The following is a 20382-nucleotide window of genomic DNA, read 5'->3' on the forward strand; positions in this document are numbered from 1 at the left end:
AGGCAGTTTTGTCAGCATTCCTCTCCGTCCCGGTACTGAATCTAGCCACTCTGTGATGTTGTACACAGTGGCTCTTTGAGGTTCAACGCTAACATCAACATGCTATCATGCTCACAATGACAGTCCTAACCTAGTGCTATGTAAAAGGTTTGATGTCAACCGTCTCAGTTTATCAATTTGTCAAAAATCCCTAAGTGGTCAACATTAAGAAAAGGCTACAACAAAGTAGGTATGAGTCTGTGATGAGTTCCAAAGCGGATCCAAACTTAAGTTCTAGAGCAATAATAAAACTTATCACATCATTATACACATGTATGTACTAGGTAAAACACAATGTCAAAAGAGTAGAATCCAAAACAAAGCTGCCTTGTCTTCTGGTTCCAATTACCCCTCACATGACCTATCCATCCATCCTTACATCCATCCATTCATCCTCCTTCATTGCCTTGCGGCCCAGCCCTGGCTATATCACTCCTCTCCCCGCCAAAAGAGGACACATATGCAGCGCGTGATTTACTCCTTAGCACAGAGTTTCCAATGTTTTTCCCCCTATGAAAGGAGTTCTTGTCCCCCCTATCCTGAAGGAGCCAAATCAACAGTCCCCTGGTTCCCCCAGGCTCTTTGAAGAACCGCTGTGACTGAAGAACTCTGTAGGACTCCTGCCTCGTCCTCGGGACTCAGCAGCCCAGTAGCCCAGAATCACAGGAAAAGGTCAAATATCAGTCAACATTTGGATGAATCTCTTTAGAGAATACAACAGGAGATTTATGTGGTGTATTACTCAATATATCTCTTTTCCCCTTATTGTTGCTCTAGTTGACGGTACACTGGAATAAGACACTGGGAGAAGAAGCCAACAAGAGTTTATGACCCCATGAGAACGCAGGGGGTCTTAGTGAATTAGTATATAATGGCTGTCATTGTGAATCGATTAAATAAGGACCGATTTTTAAGTTCTGGTTGGACTAGAGCTACATGTATTGCTTTTTTATTCCAAAGAAGTAAATGAGGAAACACCAATTTAATGACCATACACAAATGAAAATCAAAGTTGCTAAAAACAAACCACAAAAGACAAAATACTGTATACCTTAGGCCTACAGTTGGTAACGTTTTTGCAGCTTTTCAGGCCCATCTTTACAAAACTGCACTGTAAGCCTATAGAAATAGGCATGGGCCAGTCAGGTAAAAATTGCCACTTCATAATTACACAATGTTATAGTTTTAAGTATATGCAATTGTTTCAACAGTGGTATCATAGTTGTATTGTACAATCCTTTCTGTATGAGTTATTTTTTTATGTAAGGAAATAATAACAACTGGAGGGAACAAGACAAGAAGATTACAGATTTCCTGTGCAGCTATTAATGCCATATAATTACACTCTGCATCATGCAGTTAAGTGTTACACAAACAATAACATCAACAGAGGACAATTACAAAGCCAATGTAAACTTTACAGGAGGAAAGTACTCATACTGTAGGTTTGCTTCAAAGCCCAGAATAAGCGACATACCAAAAAAAAAAAAAAAAAAAAAAGCAAATACAACATGAAAGCCAGTTCATTGACACCAAGGAAAACAGAAGAACTAAAAAGGTCATATAAGCACAGCTTACAAAGATAATAAAAAAGTACACAAAGTATACAAGTAGAAAATGTTGAAAAAATAACCAAAGAAATGTGTTGTACCTTGATAAAAAAACATAAAACCAAGACAATTTTTCAAATCAGCTGTGAATGTAAAATATTCTTCAGCCCAAAACATACCAATGAACATTAACTTGCTGCATACTTTAATCTATCATCCCCTGTTCAAAGCTCATGTTTTAAGTGCTACTTTCAAAATAGCTATCCACCAGTAACTTAAAAAAAGCTTTGTCCGCTTGACAAACTAAATTAGTCCAGTTTAAGTAGCCTGCCCCACCACCTTGTTTGGTTGACTTATTTTAGGATAAACACTTGAAATAAAAGTTGGCAGCAACATTTAGGCTAACAAAACGTCTTTTGCTTAAACTGATCCACAGTTGAGGCACATTTTAACACTCGAGGCACGGTACCATTTAGTCTTATAGTCTTACCCTATGAACAACAATGAAATTAAAGCACCTTGTTCAGCATGGATCTACAAGCTTAAGAAAATATGATCCTTAATGGACAAAACATCTTTGACAAGATTTCTTTTTTTTTTTTCAAACAATATCCTGATGGCATAAACAACTCATGTAAAATGATATTGACCTAGTTTCTCAACTAAACTGAAAGAGCAAATAAAGACACATGGCACAAGGCAGTAATAGGATCTGTAGAGTACACTACTAACAGCCACTACTTTAACAAAACTATCTATTCCGTCTGATTTTCAGGATGATATTGTCCTGCGGTATGTTTTCTTAACTACAGCGTAGAGAAACTGCAGATGTTGCTGTAATACAGAGGAACTAAGTGAGTTTAAAGTGATTTATAAGCATGACATAAAGTGAGGACATAGGATAGCTTGGCGTTTCATTTTTTGGTTTAGTGGTTTAGCTGACTGAATAAAACATACAGTAAGAGCACATTCTGGTGATTTGGTGTTAGCCAAAGAAAGAGGTTCTAAATAGCCCATTTTGCAGAAAGATCAAAAGGCTTGTTTATGCCTCAACAAACTATCTGACAGAGTTGGACAAACGAGAGCTAAGACTTTAAATCCAAAAATGTTATATTTCTGTTTGGAAGAGCCTTGAACGCAAAAATAAAGCTCAGGAATTAAAGATGACTCACAAGTGTGGAAAACGATTAGGTCCTTAATGTAACATAACTTATGCACTTTGGGGCGTCAGATTTAGTCGATTAAAGAAAAACATTTCTAATAACATGGGGTAGCAACCTGAAACGTGCTCTAGTAGCAACAAGTGGGAAGAAATTAAAAAATGTGCTTTATTTGCTAAAGGCAAAGTTCTCCAACAAATCACACTGAAACTGCAAAAGTGTTGCTCTTAATTGCCAATATTTTAAGTAGACCCTCTTCGGCGAAGAATAGTCTTGACATCAAAAATGAGGATTATATCTAACTTATATCTAACTGTATTTGTGCATGTTGTTGCATTGAAATGAGGAAAACAAACAAACAAAAACAAATAGCTTGCAATCCTCAGAGGATCCAAATGTTGTTATGTTTAGTACCTTCAGTACCTGTGGAGAGTGTACATAAAAATAGCTATTTTTTTCTGACATCTGCATAGCAAATTACAGTTATGCAACCTCAAAAGCAATTCATATATAAATATAGTGGTGGACATACTGCAGAGGAATAGAGATGAATGAACTATGGATTATGTCTGAGCGCCACTGTTCTCATAGTTGTGTCCAGCTTAGCCACAGGTTGTGGTGGGAGACTGATACTTAGTTGTAACACAAAAAAAGATTCTTGAAATGTAATACAATGGTGTATAGAGGTCATTATAATACAACTCACCAATATGCCCTTGATTTAAAAGCATTTCTCACTCTTGACTGGTCCTGAAGTCACAGCACACTCACACAGGAAAATGTTTTAAATTCCTTGACTGATAAACTATGTGATTCACCTTCCAACAAATCCGTTTTAGTCTTTTTGAAATCCATCACAAACTTTGTGCAATTAGTCTTTAAGAAACACTTATTTCACTACCTGTGGTGGCATGATGGCTGTCTTTTGCTGGGGTGATTTACTTTCAGGTGTATCCAAAGTACCCTCCTTGCCTTTCTTCCTGGGTGGCTTTTTTATCGGAGTCTTCCTTGGTGTAGGATCCAGCGTTGGGTCCCCTGACCTTGACCCGTTCAAGTCCTGCTTCTCCGGGCTCTTGGCTTCAGGGGTTCCGAGGTCGGTAGTGACGGGTGCCACCATCTTCTGGAGGCTGCTAGAGGTGGGCAGCAGGGGCTTGGTGGAGCTCTGCTGGCTCAATCCACTGGAGGGGGTCCTCTTGGCTTTCTGTGGAGGTGTGGGCTTCTCCCGGTTTCCCTTGGGTGTGGAGAGACCGTTGGTCTTTGTCAGGCCTGTCCCCTCATTCCGGTTGATGCTTTGAGTTTTCTCCTTGAGCTGAGCAGCCAGCAGCGTGGCAGCCTCAGAGTTCATATGAGGATGGATGACCTTAGGGCTCTTGGGTGGCTCCTTGGGTGTCTCCTTTGGACTGTCAGCACTCTTCTTTGCAGATGAGGAGCTGTGAAAGCTACTAATCTTCTTCAGGGCATTCTGAACAACACCATTAATGTGCTCCATGTGACTGGGACTGCTGTGCTCGTCCCCAGACTTCTTACCTCGCAGAGGTTTGTGTTTACTGGGGGAGCCATTGGCGTCTGCCTCCTTGCCCTCTTGTTTCTTCTGCTGCTCACGGTTCCTCTCCTTCATTTTATGATGCTCCTCGCTCTTCGCTGAGCCATCACTCGAGCTCCTCTTGTTCTCCTTTGGCACTCCCAGTGCCTTCATTCCCCCCTGCCCCTGCTGCTCTGGCTGGGGAGACCCTGTGGTATTTCCGTGTATCCACGATATCTTGGGCTTAGTGGATGGATCTGGTGGGCGTGGTTTGGGTTTGCCAGGTGAAGGTGGTGGTTTTCCATTGCGCTTGGCCTCTGGTGTAGGAGTGCCGTCCCCATCCTTGCCACTACCATCATCCTCCTTGGACTGCTTGGAGAGGCGGGCAATGCGGGCGTAGAGAGCTGCAGTTGTGGACTCAGAGCCACTGGTGGAGCCTTCACTGTCAGAAGACTTGAGAAGGGGCTGCTCATTGCCTTCTGGTTTTGTGACACTGGTGTCTTTCAGGGAGGTGTACTCCCCTGCATCATCCTCATTAGGGACAGCTTCTAGCCTCTCTGTTGCTGGGCTGGGGCTGCGCTTCTCTTTGCTTTCATTCATAGATTCTGTGGATCATTGGCAAATCAACAGGTATTAATCAATTATTATTAATTTCATTTTAATTCAAATTTTTTAAACAAATAAAATGACTGTATCAAACAGATGAAACTGCTGTATATCAATAAAAAAAAAAAGTTTGTTGTCTCTTTCTTTATTTTTAATTCTACTGAATCAAGGGTCCAGGGATAGATGGTGTTGTATGTTAGGCAGATTGTAAAGCACTTCGAAGCTAACTTGTTATATGTGATTCTGAGGTCGATAAATAAAATTGACTGAACAATACGAGACAAGTAATTAAAATCTTGCCGTTGTCAATATATAGTAGAAAACAGACTACATATTATTTAAACTTTCACAAATAGCAGCATTTCATTGTTTTCTCTGGAAGGAGACATTACTTTCTTTCCACCAGAAAAGCACTCATACACATTATTTAAAGAGTGATATCTGTACCGCTTCATTATTTCATGTGTATACACATACTTGACAGCTGGGTAGGCTCCAATGCAAAAGATCCTATCTGTGCAACTCTAATTGAAATCCCCTTCATGCTGTTTACAATAATTATTTTGTGCCTGAGGCTTTTTACTTGGAATCAATTGTTTCAAAGTCCTTGAACCGTTCATGGGGAGAATGAGAACTAAACCAAACTACTAACAGAGCACTAAAAATACATTAATCAAAAAAACATATAAAATCCCCACAAACAAAACCTGACTTGCACTGTCCGACTTTCAGAATAGAAAATGATGGAATGGGTGTTTTCCACCAAACTTCAAGGAGTTAGTCATTGTTTGGATTTGTGCCATATGCTGACTTGGCTATTCCATTTCCTGTTTATACTCTCCTAGTTCTCGAAGCAAAACCTGGACCTAGATGGCATATGATAAAGGGCCAACTATCTCCGTAATGAGATTTACAGCGATGGGCGAGTCGCTGCACGGCACAGTGGGGATCTTGACTTCGTCAGAAACGTGTCTATTGGTGTGTGCGTGTGTGTGTGTGTGTGTGTGTGTGTGTCTGTGTGTTTGTGTGTGTAAAGGCCCCTCCATGCCAAAGACAAATTATGGATTTATGTGCGTCATTCCAGATAACTAAACTGTTTATTTATTCTCACGATGACTCACCTTCATGGGGCACACAGTAAACTGGCCCCTCGTCTCCACTCTCAAAGGAAGAGAAGGACTCTTGGGACGACCAGGAGGAGGGGGAGGGCTGCTCGGCTACTGAGGGGGGCTCAATGAAGCTGCAGTTGAAGGTGTTCTCTGGGTCGTGGTGGGCTACTGAGAACAGAAAACAAACGCAGAAGCCAAAAGGTCAGCTAAAGGGTATTGTACTGTGTTACAAGAACAACAGTCTGTTCTCACTCACTCTCCCAACTGCAGCAGAGTTGTAGAAAGCATTCGTTTAAGTGAGTCTGTGGAAAAATTGGGTTTTATTGGTTTTGCACATGAGTTAACAAACACTCCAACATTATGGGTTTTTGAAAGCAAATGCAGACATTTTGTTGCATAAGCTGTTCAGTATTTTCATATTTTGATGCCAAAAGCTAAATCAATTCAGGTTTTCCAGAGTTTCATCTTAGCAGGTTTAAAGACGGATAAGAAACAGGATGGTGACCATCATATGAGTCAGAAATTCTTGGTTAACCTAAGACTAACAGCATTGTTTTTGGTGGGTCAACAGCTCCTTGTGGCCTAAACAAATGATGAGCCAAGAGATCCAGTACTCCTTTAAATGATTACCACATAAAGCTACTAAGGTGTAGATATTCATTTACTAAATCATTCATTCAATTATGAATTGATAAATAAATTAGAGGAGTATGTGAGCTATGATCTATTGTTATTTTCTCTAAAGTACATATTCCAATTCTACTAAATGAACTGAAAGCTGAAATAAGGCTAAAGGACTTAAAAAATATATGATTTTCTTTAAAGTGATGGTTCGGTATACAGTGAAAAAAAATATACATCTCTTTGTGAGAGCGAGAAAAGAGCATTGATACCGTTCTCATCTCTGTGCATTAATCATGAAGCTAATAAGGACGTGCTTAACCTAGTTTAGCATAAAGACAGAAAGCAAGGAGAAACGGGTAGTCTTGCACCTGCTAGCCTGTACACAGTCAGTATTGCAATGTTAACGTCATGTCATCTCTTATTCTGGTCGTCTCTACGGTCTTTAAATGTTGAGCAAGATGAGCCCCAAATGGATTCTTTCATCATCTTCCACAGGATCCTCTCCCACAACAATATGTAGGTCAAGTCATGTTTCTCTCTCGCTGTCTGCCTCTTGCTTTCTCCATCTTCCTTCCTCCCCTTCAGACAATGCAGCTTTCTGCTGACCTTTCAGTTTCAGGACAGCTGTGGTTTCGGAGGGATACTTGCGGCCGATCTCCCCATCTGGCTTGAACAGTTTTGGCCCTAACTGTACTGGGAGTTAACTCGACATGACCGACCACATCAGATGCTCCTGTTTACATGCCCCATGACACATGGGTCCATCCATCCATTTGTTTAAACCTCAGATAAACCCTCCACGCAAGGAATCCCATAACTGTACCAGTACCCAGGCCAGGAACAAATCCTAGCTCCTTAGCTGTTTGATTGTAACTAAAAAGATGAGCCACTTTATGAGATCTATGGCGGGGTTTTTGTAGAACGGGCGACTTGTAGACCCACTATCGGATGAAAAACTGTATTTACTTTGTATTTCATGTGTAATATCAGTATATGAGAAACCAATGTCACTCAGATTTCACATAGCTTCTTTTGGATTCTCACTGCAGCTTCCCTTATTAATGCTTGACATACATGTACTTTTTAAAATGCAACAAATCAAGAAAATCTTGAAATTAACAACATTCAGACACATATAACTTTAGCAGATGATTTGTTCCTCTCTCAAAAAAATGTGAACTGAACATGTCTGATTTATTTTTCATCGTAAACCGGTCTGGTCTTTATTGTCTTGCTTCCCGTGTCCACCCGTCTGCCTCACACCATGTGACTTTCTTTTGTGCCTTTCTTGCTTTCAACATCTTCCCAAACAGAAAACAGATTTATTCATGGTCAAATCAGAAGTGGGTTTTACAGGGTGTGTGTGCGTGTGTGTGTGTGTGTGTGTGTGTGTGTGTGTGTGTGTGTGTGTGTGTTACAAGTTTGAGAAATAAGACTCATTAGTTTAATGTAGAGTGCTACACTGATCTAAAACCATTGTTCCTTAAAACGATTTCCTGACATTTATACAGAACAAGTGATCTAAACCTCTGAACTACTTGTTCAAATTTGGGAGTCTAATGTCTTTGTGTTACTGGTAGGGTGGATAATGTCAACACAGGTGCAATATGTCTACGATAAGCAAGTACAGATGTGTGTTTAAGAGGAAACACAGACCAAAATAACAAACGTTTTGGATCTGTATGTAGAGGGTACCTCGATCCAAGGGCACCAGTCTATGTGAGCACGTAAAGGATATCCTGTTTACCACAGAAACGCCAAACTGCTCTATCTACATTTGTAGTCATTGTTGGACGGTAGTGGCTACACAAATGACTCTAAAGTCTAACATGGCACTACTATTCCCATCGGATTAACTGCAAAAAAGAAAATCTGCTTTGTGTGAATGCGGTGGATTATTAACAACATACATACTAACAGTATACAGTATATTACAGAAGCCGGTAAAACATTTATCTAGAAGAGTGGAAGACACAAAAATATTTAGCCCAAACTCAGTCAGAGCAATAAATAAATGAATGAGACAGAGTGTGTGCTCTGTCTGCACTTCTGCCCTTGCAGGGTTGTTACTCTGCAGCAGGCAGATAGACAGAGACTCTGAGGAACTGAGGAATGTAGAGCAGCTAGCCTATGCAAAGACTTCAGTTAAGTTAGTCAACAAGCTAACACATGGGCACTTTACAACATTACTTGTATGTAGCGACGAACAACTGCTGCCCTTGAAAGCTGCTTCCTCCAGACTGTGGGTCTAGTGGGGCAGATTGCTCTGCCGACTGGATGCCACTGTGATCTCTCCCTACATGGAGTCCAAAGCACAACAGGGCATTATTGACATGTCCCAGCTGCAGAGTTCTACCACCACAGTTGCTCGGTGGGGGGACGCGTTTACAGACCTGGGGCAGTGGACGTCTAGAGGCTAGCGAGCTGGGCCGGAATAAGAAGAGCTGCTAGTTTGAATGTCTGGCCCAGCTGTGGAAATCTGGGCACAGAATGGGAATAGTAGTTGCCAATAACAAGAAGAATCAATATGTTTCAGCCTGAAATAGCCCATGTCGGAGTTACTGGATAGCGTTGCTAAACAGGTCTAATCATTCTGAACAAATGTACATTACACATCCAACATGGCCTCAGAGCCTATAGACCAGTCACTAATTATATTTACTAACAAATATAGATAGATGTAGCATTATACACACTGATTCACACTATTAAAAATTGAGCAAATTTTTTTTTCCTTTGGTTCGTCTAAACCCACGCACTTAAGAGCGACTTTATAGTGTGAGAAAGTTTATTTTGCCCTTTTTATTAGGCAGCTCACAACTGCATGAAGGTGAAGCAGAGAGTGTTAATGCAAACACAGTTGCAAACCCGGCCAACTTTCCCTGGATAAATAAAGATGCGGGAAAAAAAACCAGGTTGTGCTGCTCTCAGCACTCACCCATGGGGAAGCATTTGAGCACAGAGGATGCAAGGAATGCCGGACAGACGTGAATCTGTAGGGCGTGGGGTAAATATGCTTAGAATGGAATCCCAACTACAAGCAAACAGTCTGAGTTTTGCCAAAAGGGGAATAGGTGACAGTGTGTTTATGTGGCTATTTCTCTGAGGCTAACTATGCTAACAGATGGGTAAATGTTGTCTTCCTACCCTGCTTGCCCCCGTCCCTTTTTCATTTTCTCTTGCCACATCTGTTGCCACTGACCCTGGTGTGGATAAATCACAGTTCTGACACGGGCTGGGGTAAATTTGACCACTTCCTGTTTCCAGCCCCATTGGGCCCCCTCTGGAATGTGTGTGTGCAGGACAGCGTAGACCCAGTCAGAGTTAGACTTTCTTAATGTTGGCAGACCGCACTTCTGTGGGTAGCCCAACAGAAAGCAGAGTAAAAACAATTTGGTTAGGGCAAACCGGGAAGGAGAAGAGAGACACTGAGCAGTTGTGATAGACGACTAGGAACTGAGATCTGATCTTACATTTGATTGGTATATGTATGTCTCATTTGCTGGCTGAAAATGAAGTAATCTTCACTGTAAAAGCTTCAAAATTCTTTAAAAAAAATTTGCTTGCACTGTAAATGCACAAATATGAAATAGATCGTTTGTAAAGACGTTTGACTAGGATGACGTTGTGCCTCTGGCACATTGCTTCACATGGTCTGGCTCTTCACAGACAAATATATTTATGTCACACAGTATCACGACAAAGGCAACTCTGTCCGAGTACTGTATTTCGAACTGAGATATAATGAGGCAGATACTGGCTGAAATAATCAGCTGGATAACTGAGGAGGCACGTGCTGCTCACACAAGGAAAAGAAACCAGGTCATCATGTTTTAACTCCTGCCGCACCGCACCAACTTCAAAAGACCTCTTTTAAAGCATCACATTGGAATTTTTTCATAGTGATTCTTAATCCACAGCAAACACCGACCCTATCAATGAATCATTTTGTCTACAAGATATCAGAAAAATAGTTGACATCTTCAAATTACTTGTTTTGTCTGAGCAACAGTCCAAAGATTTTCAGTTTACAATGAAACAAAACAGAAAAAAGGAGCAAATCATTATATTTGGGAAGCTAGAACCAGGGAATGTGTGGCATTTTTTATTCTTGATAAATGTGGATTATTTAAAAAAGAAATTGTTGTACATTAGGTTTTGGTCACTGGACTAATTGTTTAATTGACTGATTGCTTTAGCACACCTTCAAATGTCATCCCTATATTCTGTCAGTGTTGCTAGTTAAACATAATTCATCTCCCACTTCACGTAGTAGATAAGCACATTTACACAATAAGGGCTCCTTTACAGGTCTGTACAGTAAGAAGAATTATTACATGTCTCGGAAATATTGGAGATTCCATCGAAAAATTTGTGAAGTACAGAAAAGTATAGCCGCTGTGGTCTGATTTGCAGCACATGACAATACATGCACATACAATACATATTAGCCTGCAACTGCACGTACGGTCACAGCAAAGAATAATATAGATAGAAGAGCTTCCTATAACACCTATAGCTAACGGGTGCGAGACAACAAATTTTTAAAGAATTTCAGATAATCAAGTGTGTTTTTTTTAAAACTACCCGTAAACCCTGAACAAAAACAGCCACGTTAAACTGTGTGCGATGGGGTTTAAAAGATCAGCATATCTCCTCTGTCTGCTATTTAAAAAAAAAACACGACTGAGGTCACAGACAGATCTGTCACACACCATGAGACCTCCACATGGAGCAGCAGGGCTGCAGTGTCCAGCCAAACAGTGTGGCCTTTGATAGCGCGTCACTCACCACCACCCGGGCCCCCCGACAACCACTGGCCTTCTTTTAATAACACAGCCTCCTCCTCGGCCCAAGAAAGGACGATGGAAACGAGCAAAGAAAATGGGAAGAAAAAAGCCCCAGTTTAGGGTTGTAATAATATGAACACATGGCATTTGAGGGTGCCAAGAATAATAAGGGGCTCTAAAACCAGCGCATTCCTTTCAAATGAAACCCCATACTCGCCTGGCAGCCACCATACACTATTCAACCCTATTCATCATCTAAGAGGCACACTAAGGTGGCACTGAAGTAAAACGCGCGCTCTGACTGCCATTCATCGCTGTCATCGTCTCCGCCGTGCTAACCTGAAGACATTTAAAAGCACTAATAGCCACGGAAATCAGTTTTTATAGTCTCTGACATCTCCATTGTTATTTCAAAATCTGAGTAACTGATGTTAATTATGTATTGGTTATTAATTAACTTAAGAATGACGGGACTTTCTTAACTCAATGACGCGACTTGTAGCAGGCTCTGCTGTACAAGCACCAGAGACAAAGATTGCATAAACTAAAGCAGCTTCCGGCAGCGCTGCGGTGGACTATGAGAAAAAGTTTTGGGGCTTACCGACTACTTTGGGCAGTTTCTGTCGCCTCAGTGGAATCCGGGGAAGTTTAGTGCTGATTCGGCTGAATCGTCCACACAGGATCCGCTTGGCTTTTTTGCTGTTGGTAGAGTTGTCTTGGTTAGGACTGAAAAGGGATGACGCCATGGAAATCCAAATGAATGATTCAAAAGGGGCATATTAAACCTGGCCTTGTGCCTCTTATGAGGGCTCACTTGGCTGCTCACGTCGCTACTCACTCTGTAATGTCAATATATAAAACTACTTAAAATACAACTAGTATGCATTTATTCGTTTAACAACCTGGTACGTGTGAGAAAAAGCAAAAAAAGAAACATTTTTTCTCTATATTTCACAACTGATTCAAACCTCCTACTACGAACTAGAGCCCCCATGGTGGACTACTGAAGTGAAGATACCTATGCGTCACTCACTTGTGGTCGTCTTTGTGTCGACACAGGCAGCAGCAGCACAGCAGCGAGAGGAGGACAATCAGTAAAAAGGAGACCAGGGTTCCAGCCGCAATCACACCCATCCGCTGGTTGGGCTCTGAAAGACGAGATGCAGAGAATTCTGGGTGTGCCACATTGGCACAGGGAAGCTCTGAATGCCAGTTTCAACAAATCTCTCTCTCTGTCATCACGTAGCACTAAAAACCTTGGAGTATGCTAAATTAATATGATTTACTATAAAGCTCCATTCAAATGACTTGAGTACGGGCTTGAGCTCACTCTAAAAAGGGCAATAATTTTTTATTAATGTGATAGTGCGCTTCGAAAATAAAGATAGAGCATGGTGTTTTGTAAATATCTGATTGTCGGTAGCTGCTTTGACATGAAGCATATCTGAGGAAATGAAATTGAAAGAGGCTGAAATTCACCATAAATAATTTGCTATTAATCTTATCTCCCTCAAGACATGGGACCACTTACCCTTTCATTGCTGATTTCCTGCAAGCAACTTCTTCCCCTCACTCGCTCTGTATACACACCCTTCATGATAACGCGGTGATTTATTAGCTTCCCTCCCTCTTCAAGTGGGATACACCCCAAAGATAATATGTGCCGTATTGCGTAAGCACGGATGACATTTTGGCGCTCACAAAGGCCAGATGACTCCAGCGGAGGGGCAAAACCATGAGTTAAGAGGTGAAGTAGTGGTGGCCCCCAGGTCTTTAGACTGTCACATAAGGCTGCGATGGATGGCTGGGCAGTCTAGGCGTGGCATGTTGGTGTTGCTGGTTTGTGGTGGGGGGGGGGTACGGTAGAAGTGACGAGGTCTTATGATATCACTAACCAACCTGCTGCCGCCCATCATGTTCACAGGCCAAAATCCCTGCTACCTTCGCTTCCTACACAATGATATGCCTCTCCCTGCCTGCGTCCAATCATCACTTTCCAAACATCCACTTTTTCCTCTACTCTCTGTCTCCCTTCCAAGTTCTCTTTTTCTTTTCCCTTTTTCTTCATCCCCCTCTTTTTTTTCTTCTTCCTTCCTCTCTCTCTCTCTTGAGCTGGACAGGAACAGAGCCAACAAACACAGCCATAAAAAGGACACCGGTCTGGGTCTGGAAACGCTATCAAGGCCCCGCTACGCTAACTCTCCGACTGCACACACTGACCTGAATAGGTGTGTTTGTTGGTACTCAGTGTTTATCGTCAACAGTTAGACATTTGATACACAGGTAGCACTATTGGCATCTGGCTTTTTGGACAAGCAATTTCAGAGGGTTTGAACTGTTTCTGTATGTGCAGTATGAGAGTAAGAAATATCTGTTTTGTCTTGGAAAAGGTACACTAGTTTCAGACAACCGCTGCTCACAGAAAACCCCTTAAAAAGCATGTGGTTGCTCTTTAAAAAAAACAAATGCAGGTTCTCTTACGAAGATAGCAGGCACCAGACACAGGATCACAGTTCTTGTCATGGCAAGAGCAGGTTTGGTTGCAGTTCACTCCGTACTGGCCAGGATGACAGGTCATATTGCAGCTTGAGCACAGAGAAGGGACAAAAACAACATCTGTTTAATGTCCTTTCCAAGTGACAGATGTGTAAAAATGAGACATAGAAAAAGTGAAAAGGGATAAATAGGATCAGTTCTTTGTTCCGAGCATTTTTTCTGTGATGGACATGTGATGTGATTTGTAGGAATTTGACTTTTTTATTCCAAGCGTGTACTTTATCAGTATCTATGCCAGCTCGCTCCTTCAAGCACAAGCTTACTCCTTCATTCCAAAGATATATAAGTGTGTGACAAACGTAATATGAAAGGCATCAGTCCTTTTCAACGAGCACTGTGTGCTTCCGACGGCACACACCTGAGTTTTTCTGGGTATGAGATGTCTTATGACTTACTAGGTGCCATAAAATCCCGCGTCACACAGGCACTCTCCGGTGACAACATGACAGATGCCGTTAAAACAGTGACTGCAGTTGTTCTCACAGTTCTCGCCATAGGTGCCGTTAGGGCAGCGCACCTCGCACCTATGACACACACAAGGAATGCCATGATTATAGTCATTTTCAAAATTCCAAGTATGAGTCATGGACATTACCACAGTGTGGAAAAATGGTATTAGAGTAGCTACTAGTTAATGTACTGCAATTATGTTTTTAACGTTTGAAATGATAAGCACCAGGGGAAAAAAAGTTCTGACGGAACAACAAAATATGAACAAACAATATTTTTTTGCTAGTCTCTTTCACACACGCCAAAGCCGCGCTGCGTGTTTTCTCTTACCTGTCCCCAATCCAGCCGGGGTTACAGTGAGAGCACTTGCCATGAATGGGGTCGCAGTGGTGACCGTCTTTGCAGGTGGGACACACTTCTTGGCAGTTTTCGCCAAAGAAGCCCTTGGAGCAGAGCTGGTCACACCGCGTCCCATTCCAGCCTCTGTCGCAGGTGATGCAGCGTCCCTCTGTCACCTTGCAGGGCTGCTGGCCCTTGCAGTGCCCACACCTGTGGCCAGCCAAAGAAAAGAGAAAAAGAATTCTCAGTTATCTTGTTTCCACAAAAGTCCCTCCATCTCATCTAAATGTAATTACTAACTGTTAAGGCATCTGAAACATAATGAAAGGCATCTGTATTTGCATGCGTTAAATTGTTGCTCTAATGATCATTTAAAGAGGGAGATAAACAACACTGAACTCTGCGTTTTTTATGGTTTCTAGCAACTGTTATCGTGTGAGAACAGCCCCATCCATGAAAGGTAAAGCACTTAACCTGAATTGCTTTTACATGTTGCTGATGATTATGGGATAATGTGAATACCGAGTCCCAAATCTCACTTTATTATTACTCCATTAAGGACATGTTCAGATATTTTAAGGCTTATCAGCTGTAACATATATCAAATCTTATTTCCTATCAAAACCACAAAACCGCACCATAATATGGATCGGACAAGGGACTTGAACATTAGGCATCTGTAAAACTGCATGTTTCCTGTGTTTCTGAAATGGTACATTTGCTCTCCGCCAAGTTTTTTTCCCCCACCTGTTTCTGCAGTTTTGACCATAGAATCCAGCAGGACATGGCTCCCTGCAGAACTTCCCACGGTACCCTGGTGTGCAGGTACACGAGCCGTCGGCTTGGTTGCATTTGCCGTGGATGCACTGGCAGTATCGTTCACACCGTGGGCCCCACAGCCTCTCTCGGCACTGACAACGTCCCGTGAACTGGTCACATGGTGAATTGTTACAGTTACACTGGATTGCACAGTTCCTCCCCGTCCAGCCAGGGTTGCACAGGCAACGGCCTGTCATCGCATCACAGACAGAGTTGATGCTGCAGTAGCAGTTGTTGTTGCACTGGGGACCCCAGATGCCAGGGTGGCATGTGCATTTGCCCGTCTCTTGATCACATTTGCCCTTTTGGCATAAGCATGCGTTCTCGCAGTTTGGCCCCCAACGATTGTGGTTGCAGGTACACTCGCCGGTCAAGTCATCGCACTGGCCGTTGGGATAACAATTACATTTCCCTTTGCAGTCAGGGCCCCAGAACTGGGCAGGGCACTCTGTTAAAAGACAGTGCTGTCATCAGGAAACAGGCAAAAAGTCTTCTGACTTGTTAAATATCCTCCATCAAGAGTAAGAGTCTACAGCCATGCTAGCAGCGGCAGGGTCTGTGAGGCTATACTTTGGCATAGTAATGTTTATGTTTTTGTACAATGTTTACTATGGTCACCATCTTAGTTTTGCATTTGTAAGTATTTGGTCCTAATCCCAAATAAAAGAGAAATGAAAACTTTGACCTGATGCTGGCATTAGATCATTAAAGTTATTACAATTCATCTTTAGGGGGAACATCAATGTGTATACCGCATTTAATGGCATCCACTGAAATAGGTGTAGAGACATTTCACTCAAAATCACAAAAGTCAACCCGCTGGTGGCGCTAGAGGAAAAGTTACGGGACCAGCAAAATCATTAGATTCATCCTCTGAGCACCATCGATATTGGTACAAAATTTCACAGCAATCCGTCCAATACTGCCGGACCAACCCAGTGACCAACCAACATCGTCATGCTGCTGGCATGGTTAAAAGGCCCAGTCAATTCTACTTCTCCTTTAGTTCTAACATTTTCAGTAAAAGAGAAAAAAAAAATTGTAAAAAAAAGTCCCTTACTAGTATCACAGCTAGCTCCAAAGTATCCATGGCGACAGCGACATTCATTGGGCCTGACACACACCTCATTTTCCTTGCAGGTGAAGTTGCCTTCGCAGAGAGCTTGGGTAAACAAGAACAGGGCCACATTATTCAATCGGCTTGCACAATGAGCTGTATGACATGCACTGATAAATGTTAGCAGTCCGTAGGCTACATACGTGTCAGGCATTCATCCCCTAGCTGCCCCCATCCGCTGCAGCACGCCGATCCCGACGACCTGGAAAAGAGGTAATGAGATTCAGAATGAGAGGGGAAAGATAAAGCACTCAACTAAAATACAGTAAAACAAACACATATCAAAAGCGACAAAAAATCCACACCCAACCGACCCGTCTTTGATCTCACAGTTCTTATTGATGTGGCTGATGCTAAATTCGGCAAACGTATCATGGGCATTGTACATGACGCATATGCTTAGCACGTGGTTGCGTAATTTTCTGAATACGGGCTGTTCACATCCCATTGTATGCGGTTCTCAAAAGCCCATAACCCCTGAATCTCCTGTTTACCAGATTCTAGAGCTTTCTCCGGCCTTTGGGAAATACTGAAGGAGGGGTATGAATATTCCAAGAGAGTATTTTGCAGCCACGTTTTCTGCCTGTCAGGAAAGGACGGATGCTTCTCTTCTTCCTCCCACGCCTGTGACCTCTGTGGGGCCCCTGCAACACGTCAGCTTCCCCCAAAGTGTTTGAAGATGGCAGTTTGCTTTCAGTCAATGAGCAGGGAGCAATGCTGTTTTTAATCCCAAAATAGATGCATGGTAGAGATCACAGGCCTAACCTCTGTATGCTTTCACTTGTTATGAAGGAATAAATAAGCCTTTTGGCACTTTATATATATAACATGGCACTGGATTTAAGTTTTAGTAGCTGGCCTGCTCCAAATTCTGACAAAGTCCAGTTAAAATGTATGGAGTTGACCCTTGTTGACCTTCAAGACACAGCCAATCCATGTAAGCACTCAGGGAGAAAGATTACATTCACTATTTTACGGAATTAAATTAATGTTTAGAGGCAAAGCTGCATTCCTGTTTGCCTTTCATTATTCTGTATAGAATGCACCAAATACCTTTGCCAAGGACTTCAATAACTGCTCTTTCACTGATTTTAAAAACACATTTTTCTGCATCAGTACTTAAAACATCACATGGCTAACAGCTTTTTTTGTTCCCAGACATTTTTAGGAACAGTTGATTCTAGAAAACAATCAGCGTTGAAGGCATCAGTTGATTTAGGATGTATTGCCGTTCCAGCTAGATTCAGCGGCGGATTTTTGCAATGCGGAGACACAGATTGGAAAAACTGACTGGTGATGATAAATGCTGAACTGCTTCCTTCTATTCATTTGATTCGAGTAAGAAAAAATAAAAACATAATGGGAAAAACAAGTGAGCGGTGAGTGGAAAGTTCACTGCTATGAATGTTGAATAGTGGAAGGATGGCAAAAAGTCAAACTTGTAGAGCAGTGGAAGCCAGTACGATATATATGTCACACTGAAAACTTCACAAAACACAAAAATAGGCTGCATTTTTCTGGTAAATGACAATTTGCTGCCCACACAGCAAATTGGACACACGGGGAAACACAGGGAAATCTATGAGGTGACAGCACAACTTCAACTTTTGAAGAGCAGCTCCTAATTACTTTTACATTTCATTCTGACTGCATTTCATTCTGCAAGCTGACTTTGACCAGTCTGGCTTTTCCTATAAGCTATTTTCAGTTTTGCCCCAAGAACCTTGAATGCACAGGATATTTTGTTGTTTTTTTTTTTTTAGTTTTCATGCTCATGTGTCCCAAAGTCTGTAAAGGAGGTCATGTTATGTTACAGGAAACAAGAGATACTCCAACAAACTGCAAGCACATGATTTCTTAAAGTACATCTGTTATAGCATATCGGAGGATGAGCCCTAGAATACATTTGCCTGCCACAATTTCAAAATTCACAGACGTCGGTCCAACAAGCTTGGAGGCTGCAGTCAGCAATTGTGGACTTGGATGGTTTTCCTTCGCACCAGTGACCAGACATTCACGGGCTCGGCTAGATTCCTAGAGGTCATCAAGAAATGCTTTTTGGATACCTTGACCTCTGAGGGAAAGCTGTCTACATATGTGGATTCCTAGATTATAATTCTGTTACTGTTTCGCACACTTGATATTTATACTGAAATATCACCTGGTAGCCAAAATGTGTTCCTTTAAACTTTTCTCATAAACCTCCCTAAACTCTCCAAAACTTCAGCCACAGTGTGTTATCAAAAGGTGCCACGAATGCTGTGAAGGTCACTAAAAGCGCCCCCTACAGAGCAATAAAACACTCCTGCGCCAGATGCACACATCTGTATAGCCGCTTTCTTCAATGGACTCCGCCTCCTGCTATACAATGAACATGTTATATGTAGGAAAGAAAGAAGTCAAAGTGAAATGATATGTCGAAAATAACGGTGTTGCGAGTGGTTCTTGATATAATGCACTTGAAAAAAATAAATCTAAATAGCCTCTGGATTAAAGCCAGTGGTTTATTTCACAACGAGTTAGCAGCGACTCACTGTAGTGAGAACCGCTTTTCGTGCACACGGCCAGCACCGCACAAAATGTCCATTTTATGAAGTCATTAATGTCTCCTGCCCAATTTTGAAGACGCAATTCCCCTTCAAGAAAATGATGAAAAAAAAAAAAAAAAAAAAACTAAAAAAATCTGACGGAACCAGATGAGAACCAGTTGTTCCGATGTGATTCCGACTCTTACCGGACTATTTTAAAGAAAGTCCTGAAATGTGGGTGTATGAGGCCGAAATGTCACAAGGAAAACTTCCAGACAAGCTGGTTTTGCCTTTACAACCGGTGGAATAAATTCGATTTTCTCATGCAGCGATGCTTACCCAGGTGCTTTGCATACATTCCTGCCTTTAGGGTTGAGTTCTTGGCCGAAACCGGAGCAAACGAAGAGCAAAACCACCGCAACAACGGCAAAAGAGTTCTTCACTTCCATTGTACAAGCAGCAGCATCCTTCTAGACGCCGTTTTTACTCCGCATTTCCCTCCTCCAAAAGTAACGGTGGTGGGTTTTCACTGTATTTCAGAACACTCCGATTTCTTCCACGCGCATAATCCAGATGTATCTGCCTCACGAACGCGGACTCCTTGTCCTCGAGGTGTTGGAAAAAGTCTCACCAGCGCCTACGCCATCGAGGAGCTCTGCCGCAGCGAAGTGTCCGACGACAGCTATCCCACCGGCGGAAAAGTCACAAACCCGGGACCCGAGTATCACAGTGTTCTTCAGAAACTTTGCTCTGCTGCAGTGCGCCATTTATTCCAGGGGAGTTTTTCTAAAGGAAGCCATCATGCAAAAGCTGATGGGTCCAGACTCATAGTGACACAGAAATAACTTTTTTTTTTTTTCCTCCTTTTTTTCCCTCAATATAATGTCCTCAAAACGCATCCGGAAACGTTCGGATTGATGATAATCTGGCCCCAAAAAAGTTGAGGCGAATTAGCTGCCTTTCGCTCTTCCCTCTCCGAGGAGAAGCGCCTAATCCGTAACTTTTGTCCTCTCTTGAGCTCTCAGGAGTGGCAGGAGGGAAATTCCTGATTTGTTACTCTATCTTTGGCTTCGTGCGCCATGTGTGCGCCACCAAAATTTACATACGCCCGTGTGCAGCAGGGTCGGATTTAATGGCCTTGGTCAAAATGTCTGGTGGCCTAATTTTTCACAA

At 42.2% G+C, this 20382-nt stretch overlaps 1 protein-coding gene across 2 annotated transcripts; it reads right to left on the reverse strand.

Moving 5' to 3' along the window:
* Positions 1-964: 964 nt before the first annotated feature.
* On the reverse strand, positions 965-20289 carry scarf2 (scavenger receptor class F, member 2). 2 transcript variants are annotated; one of them, XM_040154526.1, is made up of 11 exons: positions 19549-20289; positions 16825-16883; positions 16625-16726; positions 15493-16012; positions 14737-14955; positions 14352-14480; positions 13882-13985; positions 12434-12548; positions 12002-12099; positions 5999-6154; positions 965-4876 (listed from the first exon to the last, which is right to left on the reverse strand). In XM_040154526.1, the coding sequence occupies exons 1-11, from the start codon at positions 19656-19658 to the stop codon at positions 3639-3641; spliced, it is 2850 nt and encodes a 949-aa protein (XP_040010460.1). In that variant the 5' UTR covers positions 19659-20289; the 3' UTR covers positions 965-3638. The 2 variants fall into 2 exon arrangements, with proteins under 2 accessions (XP_040010460.1, XP_040010459.1); XM_040154525.1 differs by having other exon boundaries at positions 12434-12572.
* Positions 20290-20382: the final 93 nt, after the last annotated feature.

This window comes from Xiphias gladius, chromosome 19, assembly GCF_016859285.1.
Source record: "Xiphias gladius isolate SHS-SW01 ecotype Sanya breed wild chromosome 19, ASM1685928v1, whole genome shotgun sequence".
Classification (NCBI taxonomy): Eukaryota; Metazoa; Chordata; class Actinopteri; order Istiophoriformes; family Xiphiidae; genus Xiphias; species Xiphias gladius.